Here is a 21,264-nt window from a genome sequence, read left to right as displayed (position 1 = left end):
CAGAGAAGTTGTGGATGCCCCATCCCTGGAGGCATTCAAGGCCAGGCTGAATGGGGCCCTGGGCAGCCTGCTCTAGTGATTGGCAACCCTTCCCACAGCAGGGGGGTTGAAACTCGATGATCTTTGAGGTCCTTTCCAACCCAAACCATTCTATGATTCTATATGACCTCCACAGGTACTATAGCTTTAAAAACATAATATACTGACAAGTGCTCGAACTACTCTCCAGTATTATGAACAGACATTCCAAGAATTATGAGTTGTGGAGGTTTTTTTCCAGCTTCTCTTATCAAGACTGTTTCCAGTTTGTTCTGTTTCTGTTCTTTCCATACCAACAGAAGCGTCAAGAATGCGACACTGTTCTGTATTTTTGCAGTAGTATGATTGGTTATAGTCTGTCTTATTCCTATGCTATGTAGTTCTTGGACATTCACGCTTCTGTGCAGAGTGACAAGCCTTACAGTTATCAAAGTACATGCATTGGTGAAAATAGAAAGTGCAATCAGCACTTGTTTGTGCATGGGTTTTTGAGAATGAATTCACCAATTTCTTCTCAAAAGGACATAATTTTGAACTTTTGCAATTTCTGGGCTGCTACCTTTTCTTATATGCAAGATTGGAAGTCTAGAGGTTGCAGATGAAAGTATAGCAGTGCAGCAACTGATCTAATCTTGGTAATTTTATTTTAATATATTTTTCTTTATTTACAAAAGTTATGCAATCTAGTAATAGAAATCGAGTGGCCAGTCAGTGCTATCAGGTAAGGGAATGGGAAAAGAAATATAAAAGGTTGACTTGCACTCTGGAGTTTGCATCAGATTTTGTGTTCAGTTGTTTTTATCGTTTTGTTCTTGTTTTTCCTCCTAGAGCCTATAAATCAGCAAGAACATGAATGTTTATTAGGGTATGAAAGGAAAAAGAGATTGCATGCCACACTGGTAGCATAGTTTTTCAGAGTCTAGCCAAGAGCACAGATTGACCACTCAATACATACATAATTGCAGAGACTTTATAACTGTTTCACCTTTGTAGCAAATAATTATGCTAATGTATGTTTTTAAATGACTGATTAGAGCTGCTGATTCATGTTAAAGGAAAAAAAAATTGTAAGCACTACTGTGGAGTGGGTAAAGATCAGGGAGATGCTAAAACTTGCTTTCCTGTAACTGTAGAACATTCTTTTGGCCAGTGTATTGCAATTACAGAGGAGGAAGGATAACCAAATGATTTGAACTTTGTTACTGAGTGATTAATCCCTATGGAAATGGTACCTTTGCCAGATAATATTAGCTGTCGTGCTCTGAGCATCTTTGTTAGAAAGTATACTAGCAGAGACAGTACCAGTCTCTGGTGGCTTTTAGTGTTAGCTCTTGTCTTACACTGAAACATTTCTGCCATAATTCATAGGCAAAGAAAGATATTTTTATAAGTTTAGCCTATAACTAATGAATAGTGGCCTTTTGTAGCTTGAAGCAATGTGCTACAGTAAATATCTTCGGTCTCATATTACTGCTCTAAGAGCAGTGCAATGTAGTGGCAAAAATTGCTGAAGTGGAGGAGATGTGTAGTACTTACCTTTTTTCCCCACAGTTAGGTGATCAACTTGGAAATAAGATGGGGGATATAAGGGAAGGAAACCAATCCTTGTAACAGTTAAATATGTTTTACTGTAAGTCAAAAATAGTCAAATTATTTCTGAACTTTCTAATTGCTGAGAATTTCCTCTCACTTCTCATTATATTATTTCCTGAAAACTGTGATAAGCTCTGCTTGCAGAGTTTATTGGACTGTAACAGCATTTCTTGTGGATCCAATGTGGTAAGATTTTTCGCTGTTGAATAGGTCATATATTATTTTTTCAAAGACATCTGATAAGACAGTTTGTAAGCAGATTGCTTGGTTTTTGCTGTCAGTCAAGGCATTACAGTGTCCTGGAACCACCTGCACATGGGCTCTCTTCTTGTACCTTAGAAAATAGATCTAGGGGGGGAAAATGAGCACTTTTGAAGGGCGTAGTGTTTAGATGTCAGAGCTCTGACAAACTGTTCCAGAAAGTTTGGGATACTCCACAAAGAGTGAGGCATTAGTCAGCTTCTGGTTTTCATCTTTAGCCTTTTAACAGTATTCCTACCAAAGTTGAGGCTTTTTTCTGCTCTGAAATCTGATACAGTATATAATCAACTGAGTAAGCTGCTTTGAAATATCTTAATGGTGGACATACTCACTCTTGTGACTGGAATCAAGTAATGACACAAACCTGACAGTGTATATTCTTTCTGGGGCAGATATTCTTGTCTGGTAGCTCCCCAAAATGTTGGGAGTACATTTTCAGTATGATGCAGCAAGTCTGGTCCTGGGAGGAGTCATGCTGGCAGTCAGTGATGAATGTTTATTGTTGGATTTGGTTGATTAGATACTTTTAATAATCCTCTATTTCATTTAGGTCATCAGAAAGGATTTCTAAAGCAATATCACTATTGAATAATGATAGCTGCGACCTAGGGAGTAGAATAACATAGTAACTTAAGCAGGTTTATCAACATTTGCCTGACCAATTGTGTGTTATCCTATGTTTGGTGAGATGACAGAGAAGGGCCTTTTGGTGATGTCGCCATGAATATGGGTTGCCTCTAGGAGGAACAGAATTAAGTTCACAGACCAGGTTAACTGCTGGAGTGATTATGTGGAAAGGTGCAGTTGCACTGTCCTGCTTGTCTTTTCATTGGAGGGCACTGTGGTAGGGTGGGTGCTGAGTGAACCTCCCACATAATAACAAAGTGTGTCTGCAGTTAGTGTGATCATTAAAAGAAAATGTTAGTGGTTGTCCTTTCTTTGAAATTCAGGTTTGTTTGTTTTGTGTTTTGGTTTTGGGTTGGTTTTTTAATTAAATAATGTTGTTACTATGTTTTCTGAGTTTCCTTCTTTGTTTCCTTTTTAGTTATGTTTCGCTTGTATGATACAGATGGGAATGGATACCTGGATAGTTCGGTAATGTTATTAATGTATTTTAATGCATTGTAAGGGTATATCAAAATGGCATACCTATACAAAATGATATTAATTCAAATTAAGTTTGTATTTCTCCTGAGTTAATAGAAGCAGTATAAACTATAGTCGATAAAAAGTCACTCATTTTGGAAGTAACTCATTTTGGAAGTAACTCTTGAATTTGCATTTCAATTAAGCTGCTCCTTCTGCAGCTGTATAAATTTTCAAATGCTGACACTGCTATCATGGAGTCCTATTCTATAGTCTTCTGATTTTTAATCATATTACTATAGGGGATGTATCAATGTGATTCCTAAAATTCTAGTATGCTACTGGGGGATGTGTATGAAAGTACCATTTGTAAAGATTTAATTAAAAGGGGAAAATGTGAGAGTCACACAGTGCTATGTCTGGAGAGATGTCAGAACTTCCATGTTGTTATTAAGAATGGAGGAACAATATTAAATATTAAAGGCAAAGTTTTGAGGAGTAGCCCAAACAAATGCTTGAAGGAAAATCAGAGATACAGCAATCATTTAAAAAAAATGTAAGTTTTTTTCTTGTAGATGTTAGCTAATATAAAGAAGTATTTTATTGGCAGCTTTCTTTTTTCTTTTTTTCCCCTTTCTTCTTTTGTATCTTCCTGTAGTAGGACAGTATAGAGTGGATTGGTAAAGAAGAGGAGGTGATTCCCATAAGATAGAGGAATAGGGAAGCTAAGGTACATAGAGGTATAAATACTCTATCATATTTTTAGGCAATACAAAATATTAATTACATAACTAGTGCATGAAAAATACACATGAGAATTCAGAATAGTTCTATATAAGCCTTTGAGCATGTTTACAAACTGAACTGTATACATGAATATGGAAAAGCACTAGTGATACGTGATCAAGGGAATTGACAACACTGTAATGGTAAGAAAATACCTCTGTATTAGTTATACTGTCTACTTTGTCTTATTTCCATTAAGAAGTTGTGAATTATACAATTGCTGTCAAAAAATAGTTTGTTAGAGTGCTGGAATTTAAAGGACCATACATCATTATATCACAGGGGGGAATTTAGATCATTAAACTAATGGTCAAATGAACAACTAGGAAGGATCTATTACACTGGTGAACCTGGAGGCTGTTCTTCCATTTTGGGTCTGCATTTCACCCCCCTACACGCTTTGTGGTCCATGCCTGATGTTTGCTAGTGAAGTGAATTTACCTAAGAGGGGTTAACTTCTAGTGTAAAGGGCATTTCATTAGGAACATTGATGAAACAGTGTCACTGAATGCAAAAAATTTTAATTATAAGTTGCTTGCAGTAGAATTTGTCTTTATAATATTGCATTAAGTATTGTAATTTTTTTTCTTTCATCTGTAGGAGCTGGAAAATATAATTGCTCAAATGATGCATGTTGCAGAATACCTCGAATGGGATGTTACTGAACTGAGCCCAGTAAGCATCCATTTTATCACCAGTTTTTAATGTTGCTAGAGATTACATTTAGTCATTTTGTGATACTTCATGTCAACATGTGATTCTATGTATTTTTAAGATAGAAATAATAATAGTCTGTGCTTCACTATGAAACTGTCAATTTGCACTTTTACAAATCTTCTTCTGATTAAATCTGATTTGTGAAACATTGCTGCAGTTTAAGGCTTTTCTTCAGTGCATGTAGCAATTAACATTGATAACACAACTGGTTTGTCTCTGAAAAATTCTTAAAAGTAACTATTATTTGTATTGCACATAGTAAGTACACAAGAGGACATAATTTGTTTTGGGAACTTTAGGTGATAATAGAATGTAAATAGGAATATGATGCTTTATTTTCTGATGTCAGTACTCATTTGAGTACAGGTGACATACAAATAATATTTTCCTTACTCTTTGCAAGTGAATGAGGGAATTGGAGATCTGCGCGTGTCTTCTTGCTATGTTGAATATGGAATTAACGAGATTTTTCATTAAACTGTGTAGATCCTTCATGAAATGATGGAAGAAATTGACTACGATCATGATGGCACTGTTTCTCTAGAAGAGTGGATCCAAGGAGGAATGACAACAATCCCACTCTTGGTCCTACTTGGGTTAGAGAATGTAAGTATTAACATAAGAGTGTCGTGTTTCTGCTTGCATGTCATCTGTGGCCCTCAAGTTAGTTTGTGTCCTGTATAAAGAATAGCTTTTTTCTTTACTATGGATGAATGACATGCAAAGAACAGAAGCGTGTCTTCAAAGTCAGAGGTACGTTAACATGTCTGAAGCAACACCAACTGACCAAGCTCTGGAGCTGGAAGCCGTAAAAACCTGATTAATTTTCCTGTTTACAGCATACTGTTAATTTCCAGCTGCAGTAGTATCTGTGAAGAATGTTTTACTGCCCCCGTGTGTGTTACAGGTCTAGGCTTCTCAGCATGGTGCTGTGTTGTGTGGCCTAACCATACCGAGTCACAGAACAATCGAGGTTGGAAGGAGCTTCTGGAGATTATCTAGTCCAGCATTTTATTAAAGGCAGGGCTGCAGACTGAGTTATTCAGGGCCCTGTCAAACCCAGTTCTGAATTATTCCAGTGAGATGGATCCTACCAGTTCTGTGGGCAACCTCTCAGAGTGTTAATAAAGAGCTCTTAGTGCAGATGCAATTTCTTCTGCAGCAGTTATTGCTGGTTGGCTCTTGTCCTGTCATGATACATGCCTGTGAAGATAGTTCTTTCTCTGTAACTACCTTAATAAACTATACTAACGATATCAAAAAGAACGCTTATACCAAAGGATAGAGTTATGGAAGAAGAGCTTATGCTCTGTACATTTACAACTTCACATTAAAGATAAGACAGATGTAATATGATCAATTTGATACCAGTTCAACACAGCTGTTTTAACACTGGCATGTTGCCAGTGCCACCTGCTGTCCTGTATTTGAGCTAATTTTGAGCACATGTATCTTAACATATGTTTTACAGGATATTCTGTTATTTGATAGAAAAGATTTTAATTTAATTTTTTTTCTGAAGTCTTTTTCAGATACTGAGGTGAAATGATAAATAATATTTACTTTCCCCATATACTGCTATGGCCTGAACTAAACCTAGACTATTGTAGTTGCTCTATAGTATTTTGTTTTCACAAAAAATAGTCAGACTGAGACTTCCTATAGGGAAATATGCAACAAAACAATGTATTTATCAGAAGATCTAAAATTCTTGCAAAATCTTATTAATCAAATTACCAGCTGAGTATCTGAATGTAGGGTAACTTTCAGTACATTTGGATCACTGTAGGTACTAATTTCCTCATTCTATATGTGTGACTGAGTAACAAAAATGTTAAATTACTTCCCTGTCATCAACCAACCAGTCTTTGTCGGGCTGTATTGTTATTTCCACAGAATTAGTCCAAACAAAGGGCAGCAAATGCTCTCAAGGAATCAGTGTAGCAGATAACTGGTAGACATTTTCGTTACAGATTTTTATTGTGTGACACATAGTGTAGTTTTTCTGGGAGTATTTTTCAGTGTCTACACTTCATTCTTTCTAAATTTAAAACTCCTTAAAATCCATTATAAATTAATGCAGGTCCTTCTATAGAGATTTAATTTCATATTAAAGCAAAAGCTATGTAATTAGAAAGAAGCTATGTAAATGTATGTTGTCAGACATTTGTTCCTTTTGAGTATTTTTACTATTTGTTAGATAATTTATCTTACTGTGTGTAGTTTTACTACAGAAATAATAAAAATACTTCAACAGTGATAAAAATTCTGTAGCCCACTATGAGAATAGGTCAGTGTTTCTGTCATCAAGAGTGTTCTCAGTACTTTATGAGTTGAAGAGACATAAATATACTGTTGTGAAAAAAAAATGATAATAGTATGCAAAATACATTCTTGATCAATAAGCATAGTTTTATTAGTTGCAAGTTGGAATAGAATGGATGGGATGACTTTTAATGCTTTTTTAATATTTTACTTTACTGTGAATGAAGTCTATTACCTACAGAACTGTACAGGCTGAATTGCTAGTCATTTGCTAATGATTTACTAGCAAATTATGCCATCCTCATAAAGGGCTCCCATTTTTCTTTTCATGTTTAAAAGTGCTCTTGATTTCTTAAACTTTTCACATAACAAGTTGAAAAAAGCCAGATTTTTAAATTTTCCATCAAACAAGCAAAAAGGTGTCACTTCTGTTTGTCCATTCTGGGACACTGAAAAGTTAAATCAATATAGTTAAAACTCTTTAATACCTGTCCATCATTATTTTGTGTAAACTGATAACATGTTTTTGCTGTTTTTACAACATCTAATGTATTCGCTGAGCTCTTAATTCTAGTGCATCATTCCTTTTAGTGGAATGCTGTTATTTCTTTTTATGTGTTGTAGTTTCTTTTAAAAATACCTGGTATCAGTGAAGTCTCGTTTTGTTTTGGGTTAGCTGATATGGTCAGCCCATTGTTAACTTACTGTGATATTCTTAACTCCTACACAGAAATTGCACAAACAATATGAGATTCTCAGCTGGTGTAATTTGTTGTGCTTGTACCAGTGAAGCTACCACAATTTATTTCAGCTGAAGATTTGCCATAGTACCTTCAGAATTTAACTACATTGTTTGTACTTAAATCTTTAGTTTCCTGTAAGAGCTATATAAAAAGATCAGGTATCATGTAAAAGAATTATATTACATTTAAAGCCTTTCAGTCAGTTTTTATTCTATAGTATATTAGATGCTTTAGTTACAATAATAAAAAAAAATAATCAAAGAAGCATTTAAGTAAAGTATGGAACTATATTATACAAAAATGAATAATGTTTATGTGTTTATAAACAATAGGGTTGAGATAGAGTGATCTCTCACAGGTTTGTGGCCTTTGCCCTCTGATTTCATCAGTAATCCCCTTCTGAAAGAGACAGTAATAGGTGGTTGTTACTACAAATATTAGCCAGACAGCTGTTGCCAAATTGAAAAAAAAAAAAAAAAAAAAAAAAGAAATCTGCCTGATTATCCTTTACCTAAACAAGGTTTGCTTTTTTCTTTTCTGTCCTCCCCCCCCCCTCCCCCCCCCCCCCCCCCCCCCCGGTTTTTCTAGACTTTCATGAAACTTCTAGTGCCCTTTCAAATTTCGTTGAGATTGCTGAATTATTTAAAAGTTGCTGGAGCAGTTTAAAGTCATGGAGATAAAGGGACAAAGAACATAAATAACTCTCATTTCTCTAGGAAATCAACCCAAATATCCAGTTTTATTTTATCTTATTGGGTTTATATGCTTTCTGTTTCCTCCTGGAACTTGTGTTTAGAGTTTCTGTGAAGGTAGAACTTAGAAATAGGGAGAGTTTTATCTCTGGGAATGTTCCTGAATAGAAACAAGATATTCTTATTTTGTTGCTTTTCAAGGCATTTGGTGTGCTAAACAATTTCAGTACAAGATAAGGAATTTAAATAAGAACTTAACAGGTTTTTATTCTGTAGGGGTACTGCGATAAACATACTGTTTGGAAATCTGTTTTGTGCGAAAAGACCTTGGAACTGTAGGCATCTATGTCCAAATGGATAATACATGTATACACTTTTTCTACTTATCAGGGACTGAATGTGTTCTGTACCACAGCTACTGACACTTTTGTATTTAAGACCTGTAGTTGTTACTCTGAAGTATTTAGTTGTGCCAGTTTCATTGAAGCTGTTCCAAGAAATTCTCTGATGAAAAGTGAGAATTTCATTAAGGAAAAAAAAAAAATAGGGTAACTGTAGAGGAAGATGCTATTTATGTGGTGCAATTTTTAATAAAAACTGTACAAGGTAGAGTATTTTTGCTGAGTGTCACACTTCAGTCTGAAATTTTCACAGTCCTCATCAACTTTCCAAATTTATTTTTGCTTCTTAAGGCAATAGTCTGTTTGCCTCCCATGCAAACACAGACTAGACAGAGATGTCCCTGCGTTACTCCTTCTGGTTGATAATTACACTTTTGGGAGGTGGCCTATTGCATAGTAGTGACCACTAGGCTTTTTATTCTACTACTCCATGGTAGAAACTTTTAAAGTTTCTAACCTTTTAATTTCATTCTGTGTTAAAGTACCTCAGAATTTGCAGTGAAATTTGAGAGTTACCCCATTGACTCTCGTAGCATTGCTTAAAATGTCCTTTGGAATCTGGGCACAAAAAGTTACTTAATAATGGTTTGCTCCTAAGGGTTTTTGTCGGCAGTGAGCATTGTACTCTGTTCTTCGCTTGGAGTTCTTCACTTGCACAGTATTATTCCACCCTATTCTAATAAAAGCACTTGATTTCTCTTCTAAAGTAATTCCATGCCAGATATTTTGATCTCGCTTTTCTTATAGAGGATCATTACTACCATCTCTGTCAGTGATTGTACAAAAAGTAAGCATAAACTACAAGTTGACAAGTGCTCATGTTACTAAAAAAATCCCATGTTTTAGGAGGGGAAAGTATTTCATTCCTTTTTCACTAGCCACTAGATGTCACAGTTGCACTGTGCAGTTGCTCAAAAGCTGCCTAAAGGCGAGAGAGAAATTGAACAATAGTTAAGTGCTTGGTAAAGTCATAAATAATCTGAAACCATGCCATATGCCTTTATTTTAAGTCACCAATTGTAATTTTCAACCCATTTCACCTTTTAAGTCAAGGTAAGTCTCAATGAGACAAACACATTTCTGTTGAAGTGTGACTATGCTTCAATTAAATCAGAAGGAAATATTCTTACAATTTTATTTGGGGTCCTTAAGCAGGAAAAAAATATGCTATTACACTCTAAGAAGTTAAAAGATAGTTTAACTTTTTTTTTTTAATTAAATATAGGATGGGATACTCGAGTGTGAATACACACTTGGGAAATACTGCTTCTTTACATTATATATTGCATTATTGTTTGCTTACTTTTCGAGCTCTGAGTATGTGAAAGTGGAACCAAACTGGGGACTTGCAAGCATTTGCAAGTCTGGTGTGGGATTTGTTGCACTATGAGGAGTCCCTCTCAGGCTGAAGTATGAAATGACTGTTCAGTACCTAGGCAGTTTGGTAGAGTTGTATTTCTTTAATTCAGCAAGAAATGAGGGTGATCTGGCCTTTCATTTTCCCTAGTGATATTTGTATAAGTCCTGTCTGAAGTCTTGAAGGTGAGTTTTTTAAAAGGCTGAAGTGTGAGTGAGCCGTGTGCTATTTCCTTATGTACAGAGGGCAAAACCAAGCCCCTCCTAGAAGAAGCTGTAGCTTGCCCTCTTTGTGCCAAGCCTTTAGCATCTGGGAAGCAGATTCACCCCAAGTGATAACTGGAGCTATTTTACCAGTATCATTTCACGGCATTGCCAGCAGAGGGGGTAACCTTAATGTTTTGTGAGACTTCGTAGCAGGAGCTGCTAAAAAAGTGCACATCTCTCTTTTTGACCGTGCTGTCTGCTTTTATGCTATGCTAGCTCCCACTTCTTTGCAGGAAGTTTGCAAATGCCTTTCCTTTAGCATGTAGGTTGGTAAAAGCTCAAGAAAAGTCAGAAGTAACTCTAATCTGTTCTGTGTATAAAGTGTAAAATAAAGGGTATTTTGTGCGGGTATACAGATTTACAGTTATTTAAAATGCAATTTCTGCAACATTTCAGACTCTGCAGATGACAGGTGACTATTTAGGATCAGGGAAACATGGTAGGGTGGCTAATTGTAAAGCTTGTTTAAACAAATTAATTTCCCCTCCTGTGCTCTGTTTTCTATGTTGTCATTTTCTCATGTGCATATTAATGCTTAAGCATCTCTGGATGATCAGGATAGTACACTGGTGAGTGCACGGATGAAGGCTGGGAAAGTGATGTTTTTTCTTCTTTTTTTTTTCTTTTTCCTTTCTTCAGCACACACACAGAGACACACAAAATATGGTGTAAGTTAGAATAGCTTGTCTCTTGAAGGAGGCTACTCCCTCTCCAGATGAACCAAAACAGACTTAGAATCCTCTCTCCCTAAACCCAATTGAACAAAACAAAACCTGAATTCTTTGCTGAGCGCCAGCAAAGGAATATAGAACTTCACTGTGCTTTTATTAAAAGGAGGTGCTGTGTGGTTTAATGGACACTCTTCTCACCTTCCTGCTAACTGAACAATACCCAGAGATCAGTCATAAAAATGTCTTCATGTAAATATTTTTTAAATGAATGAAAACAAAATAACAGTAGGCAGCAAAAAAAACCAAACAACTTAGCCGACTCAGTAACATTCTTCTCCTTTGGTTGTTTGTTACTGACTCTTTTCATAGAAAAGACTGAGCATGCTGATATTTCAGACACTGTAGCTATTTTAAGATGGGATACTTGCTAGGATGAAAATTTATCAGTGATTTAATTACCTTTTTTAAGTCTCAGATTCTGGAATTTTTTGCTTGAAACCTTAAGATCTCTTCAGCTACCTTTATTTAAAAATATCTAAAAAACTGAAGTAAATTAATATTAACCCAGATTAGGGATGTGTACCTAAATTCTGTGGCTGCATAAAATTTTCCTCTAATTCTAAGGCTGGATCTTTCATGGTTGACTTGCTTTTTAAGGTCAGGTCCTTTTGGCAATCAAATCCGTGGTAGAAGGGTCAGGACCATAAGTTAAGAGAACCGTTGTTAACAAAATAAATGTCACTGTTGTCATTATGTGCTAAAGTCTGAATATGGCATATGGAGGCTTCATTTTCAGTAATGTATAATGAAGTGAGGAAGAGATTTTTACTGTACCTGCCTGACTTTGAGATCTTCTTAATGACTATTTGTTTTTAAACTCTTTCTCCGGATACGGAAGCAAAATGAGTGAATGTCAGTAAATGCACTGATGTGTCAGAATTGTGGATTTTATTCATACTTAAAGACTTGCATTGAGGTGGCTGTGTTACACATTATGTTTTTTTTTTTTTCTTGACAGTGTTTTAAAAAGTTATGTGCATGCATAATCATACACAGCACTTTATTGCTTTTTTTTGGCAGTGCACAAGAGCAAAAATGTAATTTGCTATTTTCCAAAAGTGCATTGTGTTTATGTAATGGATTTGCATCAGTTGCAGCCTGTAACAGTTAAGTGTTTTAATTGGCAGAACACCCACATCAAGACTTGTTTGTTTTTTTGATAAGGAAAATGCTAGCTAAGTCAGTTCACATGTTCTGTTCAAATGAGAAATGACATATTCACATTAAATGGACATTCTTTAAAAATAAAATTAAAATGAAAAAGTAACATAAAACTAATGTGGAAGAGGAGCAAGCTTATGCATAATTATGCGTTTTTGTTAATTTTCAGAAATAGCAAATATTTTGCTGTGGAAAGGTCTTGCTTGTATTTTAAGTGTTTGTGGTTTATGACTGTATCTCTTGATGACCTGAGTAATGTTAAAATGTAAGTGTATGTTGTTTGCTGTTTTTTCTCATTCTCTTGATGACCTGAGTAATGTTAAAATGCAAGTGTATGTTGTTTACTGTTTTTTCTCAGAAGGATTTAAATGGTCTTTATTGTCTAGTGAATAACTATTTTCAGAAGTCTTGAAATTCACATACTGCATAGTAGTTTAACAATACTTTGAAAATACCTGGAATGTTCTAGTAAAATGGAAAGAAAAATAGAAGTTACAGAGCTCCATTTAATGAAATACATCCTCCTCAGCTGCCAGTCGTGATGGAGCTTGACAGGCTTCTAGCACTCCACAGCTGCAGAATCTGTTTCCACTTCTTCAAGGGAAACTGGAAAACTTCCACACTCTTTTGCCAGCCTGAGAATCCCACATGAGGCATCTGCTCTGCTCTTCTGCAGAAAGCGGACACTGACATTGCCCAGCTGTCAGAGGTGGCATTTGAACTCCTGCTGATAGTATCGGGGGAATTCCACTTAGGCTCTGATCCTGATATCTCAATAGAGAAAAAATATTCCAGCTAATTTCAGTTCCTTTTGTTTCTAGGTAATTTGTAGGAATTATTTGAAGTTGTGTTCTATCTAGGACTTGGCTTTGAACCCAAACATTCTTAATTTCTTGCAATGCTAATTTTCCTTCAGAATTTTTTTTTTCCCCACAAGAATAAAGTCTTAATAATCTTTGACCTATCATTAATGGCTGACTTAGAGCAATAATGATTTTTAAGGACATAGCTCATGCAGTATATGCTAATACAGGACAAAACTGACTTTTTGTTGAAATTTGTGTCCACTGACTTACTTTGACTGTACTTATCAGTGAAAGCCATTATATTATTGAAGATCTAGTCAGGAATATTGTATATACATGATGATAAATATTTTTGTAGTTCAATGTGAGAAATCAGAAACTGGATGAGAACCGCCTGTTGATGTGGCTTCTGAGAACCAGAGATTGATGTGGCTTCCTTTAGCTATGTGGCAATTTCTTTTTGGTAATGAAATGACCAAGAAGACCACAGTGTTTCAGTAATACAAAATGAAGAATCAAACTACTGCGACCCATTTCCAGCTGATGGACATTAACTGCCTTTGTTCCATTGGATGTTATTATTGTTAAAAAAAAAAAAAAATCAAGTGATATTACATTAGGTTAATCTAATTTTTTAAATTCAAAACCTCTAATGACTGCAAAAAGAAAGTCTGATGGCCACACTTGCCAAGAAACTGGAATTTACAGAATTAATTTAGCATCTGTACCAAATGCACATCATTTTACAAACCTTCTAATAATAGTGAGGTCTCAGAACCATTAAGAAGGAAGAGGAGAATTGTGCAACTGAAAGCTTACTTTCATAAATGTAAATGATTATAGTTTTACATATGAGTTACAGTGGGCCCCCAAATTGTATGTGCTGATCAGTTGGTCAGTCTATTCGTGCAAGTTCTGAGTATAGTGCTGCAGCTAACTGAAAAATGTGGGCTTATTTGTAAGGAATTCAATTTTTAGATAAGAGGTCCAGGATGTAAATCTCTCCCTTAAAAACTTGCTTTTTGATAGACTATTGGCAGTAGATTAACATAAGTTAAAGCTGGTAATTGGTATTACTGTGGTGTGTAGATTTCCCACTTCATGTATGTTGATACGTGTTCCTAATTCTAAGGGTCATTAAGAATATGTCTGCATTTAAAAAAAAAAACAAAACATTTCTGTTGTTCATTTTGAAGAGGTTTACCTTCTAACCTGCAGCACCTTTAACTTTAGAAACAGTCTAGAACAAATTTTAGTTCATTTTAGTATTAGTTATGATTTAATATCAGCCTAGACTTATTGCTAGCATTGTGTTGCAGTAGTGACAACAGCCTGGTGTTTTTTCTGAGTCATTCTTGAGACATATGGATGTTCATGAGCTCCTGAAGAATTTTTTATTATATCATTGCCTGTGTATTTAGAATGATTATACTGTGATCTGGTGCAGAGTATTAAAGAAGTAACAGATTGTCTTTTACATTCTTGAGTTGATCTCAAATTTTTATTGGCACTTATATATTTCATTGTTTATTTTATTAAATGAAATGTTTCTTTTATGTCCTGTGCAGAATGTGAAAGATGATGGGCAGCATGTATGGAGACTGAAACACTTTAACAAGCCTGCTTACTGTAATCTTTGTTTGAACATGCTAATCGGAGTAGGCAAGCAAGGCCTCTGCTGTTCCTGTGAGTATAAGCGTTTCAATGGCCATTTGCATACATGCCTCTATTCCTAGAAGTGTTCCACTCACTGCGTAACAAAGAACTAGTGGCTTCCCAGTGCAAAACCATTGCCAGCACAATGGTGCCTCACCCTTTGTCTGCTACGCTTGAGCACTCAAGGTTCCATTTTTAATCTTTCAGGATATTGGGCTTTCAAAGCTGTTGTTTAAGGGACTTTTCTGTATTATAATAGCTCTCAGTGTTAGCTCCCTTTGGAGTATGCCTCTCCTCCTCTCCTCCTGTCCTCCTCTCCTCCCCTTCTTATTGTCCTCTCTCCTCTCAGCAATTATCACACTTACGTTTCAGCTGTATATTTTTGTTGTTTATTCAAATTTTGCACAGAATTCTTCTTTTGTTGATTATGAAGGTCAAAATCCCAGTCTCCCAGAAATCAAGTTTCTGTAACACTTCTAAAGTTTTGTATGTTTACTTGGTTTGTAATCATAAAGCTCAGTCTTGCCATCCTTTCACGTATTAACTGATTATAGATTTTTAAGGTCAAGGAACAAAGAAAAACTACTACATCTAATTTGACGTTCATTAAACTATTAGACGCAGTTACTACAGTTCTATTTCTTGAGTTATATCTGTGTGCTTCCTAATAATCTGTGTTAAACCATCTTATAACCTGTATCTTGAGAAATCAAATCTTGCTGAAAGATACTAGTCTCTGTTTGAATGTTTCAAGAGATGGATGATCCATATCTTTCTTTTGTGGTGTGTTCCAATGATTAATCATCTTTTTTTTAACAAAGACCTCTTTTCTGCTTTTCTGATTTGAACATGTCTGGTAGACTATTCCAGTGATAGGTTCATGTTATTCCCTGTTCCATTAGATTAATGAGACCTTTAGTACCCATTGTATTCTTCTCATGATGGTACCAAGTCAACTTTCATTGTTCTTTTTGATAAATTAATCAGTTGCTTAGTGTAACTTACTTTCTCCATTTTTGTATGAAAGATAGCCCATCATAGATGCTCTGAACCTTTCTGCCTGTACGGTTCTATTTATTTAATTTGAGATTAGTCTGAATAAATTAAGATTTTGGAATCAGCTATTTCTCTCCTCTGTGGGCCACAGATCTCTTTAAAACATAAGGTAGATGTAAATCCTCCATTTATGGGATTTCACACTTAAAATTTGATTCATAATACTATGTAATGAGAGAGATATTAAAATTCAAACAAATAGAAATTGCATAACTTCAGATTAATAAATGCTGATGACAGTTAAGTGGAATATATATATAATGCTGAACTATTAGAACTGGAAATTTTACATTCTTTAATATTATTTTATGTCAGACTGTAAAGAAATGTAAGACCATATTTGTTTGAAAGAGAAAATTCTATTGAGCAAATAATGTAGATCATCTTCAGTAGTTATCAGAAATATGTAGACTAATTATATAAAGTAAACTGCCCCACAAAGACCAGCCTTACAAGAGCTGCAATTTTCTCTACTACAATGTACCTCTTTGAAGTGTATTTGTTATGGTGCTTGGCATTTATTTGGTGAGAACAATAGTCCCAGAGTATCTGAAGAACATCCATATGCTCCTTTCAGTTACTTCACGCAGCAAGCGGCATCAGTCTGCTTAAAAACTCTTACACTATTTCCTCATCTCGCTAAGCTTCTTTAATATATTTTCAAAGCATTGCTATAGATTTCATTATTTGCATTTTAGATTGTGTGGGAGGAAAAAAACAAAAAAGGAAACTGCAGGGGGCCTCACCATCCCTCCATAGTCCAATCAACAATGTTACTCCCTGCAGTTTGTCTGATTAATGGTTGCGCCTCCCACTGGGTTTGTGTAATAGGTGCAAGCAAGGTGTTTAGAAGTACTTTGTGCTTAATTGCTCTCGAGGTCAAAAGCATGAGACATATACCATGCAGAGAGAAATTCATTCTCAGTTTTTAATAGCTGACTCTATTGAATGCAGGTATTAGCTGTAGCATTTTTTCCTCATCTAGGCACAGCTGTATGGTTGAAGACAGGAGAGCTTTGCCTTGTACCCTGACATTTGTCTGTTTTCCAAATGCAGCTAGTGTGGTCTTTACAGACCTGGTCAACAATAGTAGTTACCTAAAACTGGTGTGGAGGGGTAAGAAAAAAAAAGCTTCTTAGGAGTCAGTGTTTGGGAAAGTAAGAGTTAAAGTTGGGGTGATTACATGGAATGCATGAAAACAATTGCTATCTGAAAATGGACTTATCAGCCATTTAAGATTTTTAAATCAATAGAAGGAACAACATAAATTCATTGGCTTTTATTTTTGTGCTTGCCAGCTGCTCTCATGCCTATAGTTTGTAAAAGATAGATTTCCTTCTACTAGCAAATGACACCAAACCATTTGGCAGTCATCAATTTGTCTTTAATATTTTTGTCATTTGGGAATTATTGTGAAAAAATTTAGTGAGCTCTGATTTAATTAAGCATTTCCTGTTATGCAATGATAGTACATTCTTGGGTTTCTCACTTGCATAATATTTCCTGTTCTAATTCGCCTTTTGTATTTAATGGAAAAAGCAGTCTAGTTTGAGTTTTCATTGACTGATTGGATTGATTATATAGAGATGGCACGCTGGTAATGTATTTGTGTCATAAAATATGTACTCAGAAACACCATTGTCTCAACATCTATTAATGTGTTTCTTTTTTCAGTTTGCAAGTATACAGTCCATGAGCGCTGTGTCTCAAGAGCTCCTGCATCTTGTATCAAAACATATGTGAAGTCCAAAAAGAATACTGATGTAAGTTTGAGGTCTCATTAACTTTACTACGTACCTGTTAATTGAGTAACTCTATGTATATCCACACTTTTCTTTTGCAGGTAATGCATCATTTCTGGGTAGAAGGAAATTGTCCAACAAAATGTGATAAGTGTCACAAAACTATAAAATGTTACCAAGGCTTGACTGGACTTCACTGTGTTTGGTGTCAGATCACAGTGAGTATACGGTAGTAAAACCGTAGCACAGGTTAGAGAGACAAAAATATACATATCTTTTTTTATAGCCTCATATTTCAAAGGTCTCATTCAGTTTTGTCATTAGGAATGGATAGTGTGTGTTTAAGAAATGGCATATATAGAATATTAATAGGAGTCCTTAATTGTTGCAAGCGAATATGCTTAAAGGTATACTCTGTTTCAACACAATATACAAATGGAAATAATATATGTCATTACAAAGAGCAGAATTCCCAATCTACGTTACAGAAAGATTATAAAAGAGTTTTTAATACTGGGGAAAGTCAAGGTCACTGTGACGCTAGGGCAAAATCCTGATTTGTGGTGTACTGACAGGCAAATGAAATTGAGGACGTCTGGTAGGATACAGTGATTTCAAGTGTCTGGGAGTAATAGCAGAGACATCTTGATAATACACTGATCTGTGCACCAAGTCTAATATATACAACTTTTTTGCAGTCTTTCAGGAACCAATAACTGGAACTAATGACATTCAGGGAACACTGCCCTCATAAGTGAGGTCTTCATGCTAGAAGGAACAATGCCAGTATTTCTGTTCCTAGCCAGGGCAGGATTTAAATCTAAATGGGGGGGAATTCAGCCTTCTTTTATTTTTTTAGCTTTTTTGCTGATATCATTGTTATTATTGTTATTGTTATGGAACAGCAGTTGTTTGTTCAGTGTTTGAAATAATAATATGAAACTGAGGCATTAGTGAATAATTGTTTTAAACATACAAGTTTGGATGTTTTATGACATATTTTCTTAACAGAAGAATACAAAATATGAAACATCATCAAAGAAAATAGATCCAGGATACTTTCAGTGATAAGCTGTTATGATTACTTAAAAACCAATATTTTAGAAGAAAGCAAATATGTAGTCCAGATTGCTGTCAAAATTTGGATAATTTATGTAGAGATTAAAACACCCAATCCAAAATTTTTGCATGCAGATAATTAAATATAGGCAATAGCTATCTGTATTTAGATAGATAAATAAGAGTGTTCCGCTCTAGATACAGAAGTGTTTAGATCTGTATAATATGTGTATATCATTCAATAAATACATATTATCTAAGGCTCCCTCTTAAAGTCAAAGGAAATTGCAAATGCTGCAGCTCCTCAGAAAAAATTTTTTTGCATTATTTCATGTGAATCTGGACCAGATTTGTAAAGGCCTTTTACTTCTTGAAGGTACACACAAAGATTTAGAGGATTTCCACAGGAACTGATATTCAGTGAGGAAATACCAAGGAATTTGGTATATCAATACAAATATCATTGAAGTCACTGTGAAAGAAGAGGCTAAATTCTTTTAAAAATATCTTAGGTGCTTGTGTGCATATTTAAATCCATGAATATCTATCAATATTCCAATTTAAAATGGGCCTATGTTTTTTGACAGCCGAAATTGGAAGTGTTGGCACTGAGGTTTACAATTTTGCAAATGTATTTTCATTATTATTGTAAAGATTTGTATTTTCTGTAAAAATAATGTTGTATTTTCAAAATAGCCTTATTAATATTTTTAATTATTTTTTATGGCTTCAGGTATAAATTAGACACAAGGGAAAAAAGAGTCGTTTTAAAGTTTAAAAAATACTGCAAATTATTGGGTTTTCAATCTCCAATTCTCTTGCAATTCTGTATATTCTATATATTCTATTGCAATAACTGTCTTTGCTGATAGTAACAACTTTATTACTGAAAAAGTGTTTTAAAATTCTAACAGATGCGTGACTTTTGAATTGATGTTCTGAAGTTACGTAATTATCATGACATCCTTCATACATCTTCAGCTCCTTGTAGAACACCACATTTAGGGCTTGTTGCTGACGTATTTTTGTAATGTAAGAGGATGCTAGTAATTATGCAACTAGTTGTGAGCCTCTTTCATGCAGTTTAAATCTCTCTCCTCCTTACAACTTCATAGAGTCACTTCTAATGTCAAATAACTGAATCAAATCCCAAAATTTAGAGATGGTTTTCATTAAGGAGGCTTGTTATACTGAGTTCTCAGGCAGGCCCAGTATTCCCTCTTCCATATAATCTGAAGCTCTCTACCATGGTCTTAATTTTCTGTCCAGCAAGTATGGGTTTTCCCACTTTGCAGGCATCTGCCTGTGAGGGAAGTAATATTCTCAAGGAGCTAGGTTTGGGGTAAAGGAATTTTGAGGAGATGTATTTAAAATCTGCTGAAATATTTTTTGAGAAGAGATGCGTATTATTTTATTTCATTGTGTCAAAGTGTTATTTTAATTAAAGCTACGTCTTCTACCATTTCTGTCATCTGCTATGTGCCAATTCTGTTGTCAAAGATCAGCAGAGACTAGGAAGAAGATTAAGCTATTTTTTCATAGATAAGTTTGCATGCCACCGAGTAGCAAAGCTGCTAATTACCACTGAATGTGTGAAGATACTTCTATTTGATGAAACATGGCCTGGTGTGCATTAATTATGGTACAAGTAGTCTTACCACTGAGGCAGAGAATTAGCATGACAAATGATTTAGATTACAGGGCTACCAAAATACCCTCACAATAAGGTTTTAATACTCAGAGTAAATCAAAACTCGTAAGACTTTTATTTTCTGTTGCTAAGTAACTGCCTGAAAAGGTAACTTTGCAGTATAAATGAGTATGGGCAAGGCTAATACTAGGTGCCGTTCAGTTCAAAATTCAGAAATGTTATGTCAACATTAACTGTACCAGATAACTTTATGAAGACCATATTACCAGTAAAGCTATATACATCAGCAGCTGGTACAATTTTATTGTAATTTTAATAGAGTTCATACTGACATAGTTAAATCGTCTAAGGGAAAATGAATCAGTCATTGGAAAAATGTGATTTACAGATACAGACACTGGACTACAGATTTTATAACACGTATTGAACCTTTTGAACTAATGCTGTATGCTACCTATTATGCTAGCTAAATCACTTGTTAAAGAAGATTTTTACTGCAAAATTTCTGATATTTATTATCCTGATTATTTTACTTTAATGCAAATATACATATGTGCTAAAAAGATAAAATATTCTCTGTGGGAAATATGTGTTACCTGGAGAACTTAATGCACATTTTATTGAATCAATGCAGAAATAGAATCATAGAATCATTTAGGTTGGAAAAGACCTTTAAGATCATTGAGTCCAAAATAATAAACTTTGAAACAAATTTCACATATGAAGTTGTATTTTATTGTGGTTATCTAGTAATACGGTAAAGTATACCAATTAAGTGTGAATGCTTTGCATGGTCCAGGCATTCAACTGTGCCTTTGTACTGTGTGGCTGGATATATATGTTGAGATATTTTATTTAGAGACATTTGAATTGAGTTAAATCCTAAAATATCATCAAGAACTCTTGATTGCTAATGTAAAATATTTCAATAAATATATCATTATGTGTTGGCATTTTATGTTGATGTTGTGTGCACATTTTTCCCTTTCACCTTTTTAACAATGCAGAAGCCAATGCTCTTTCAGTCAGCAGACCTGAGAATATTCTTTCCATGTTTTCAGAGTAGAAATTGTCTCATTGCTTTTGGGACAACTGGATGAATGCTAAGAATAAAGTAGGAAAAGAAGAGTAATTCAGGTTCCTCGGCAATCAATACAAGCCTGAACATTGATTAATCAAGACCAAAATTTCCCCAA

General features: G+C 34.9%; 1 protein-coding gene across 1 annotated transcript in view; it reads left to right on the top strand.

The window, feature by feature from the left end:
* Nucleotides 1-21,264, top strand: part of DGKB (diacylglycerol kinase, beta 90kDa) — a gene marked incomplete at both ends in the record, with an annotated part of 92,675 nt that overhangs the window by 31,739 nt on the left and 39,672 nt on the right. Inside the window, 6 exons of the mRNA XM_010087468.1 lie at nucleotides 2,939-2,988; nucleotides 4,366-4,440; nucleotides 4,969-5,088; nucleotides 14,473-14,590; nucleotides 17,291-17,379; nucleotides 17,460-17,576. Of these exons, the coding sequence (XP_010085770.1) occupies nucleotides 2,939-2,988; nucleotides 4,366-4,440; nucleotides 4,969-5,088; nucleotides 14,473-14,590; nucleotides 17,291-17,379; nucleotides 17,460-17,576 (569 nt within the window). The remainder of the gene's footprint in view (nucleotides 1-2,938; nucleotides 2,989-4,365; nucleotides 4,441-4,968; nucleotides 5,089-14,472; nucleotides 14,591-17,290; nucleotides 17,380-17,459; nucleotides 17,577-21,264) is intronic.

The sequence above is a fragment of the Pterocles gutturalis genome, unplaced genomic scaffold (assembly GCF_000699245.1).
Source record: "Pterocles gutturalis isolate BGI_N339 unplaced genomic scaffold, ASM69924v1 scaffold11821, whole genome shotgun sequence".
NCBI classification, from domain to species: Eukaryota; Metazoa; Chordata; class Aves; order Pterocliformes; family Pteroclidae; genus Pterocles; species Pterocles gutturalis.
This window is presented reverse-complemented; position numbering and strand designations above follow the sequence as displayed.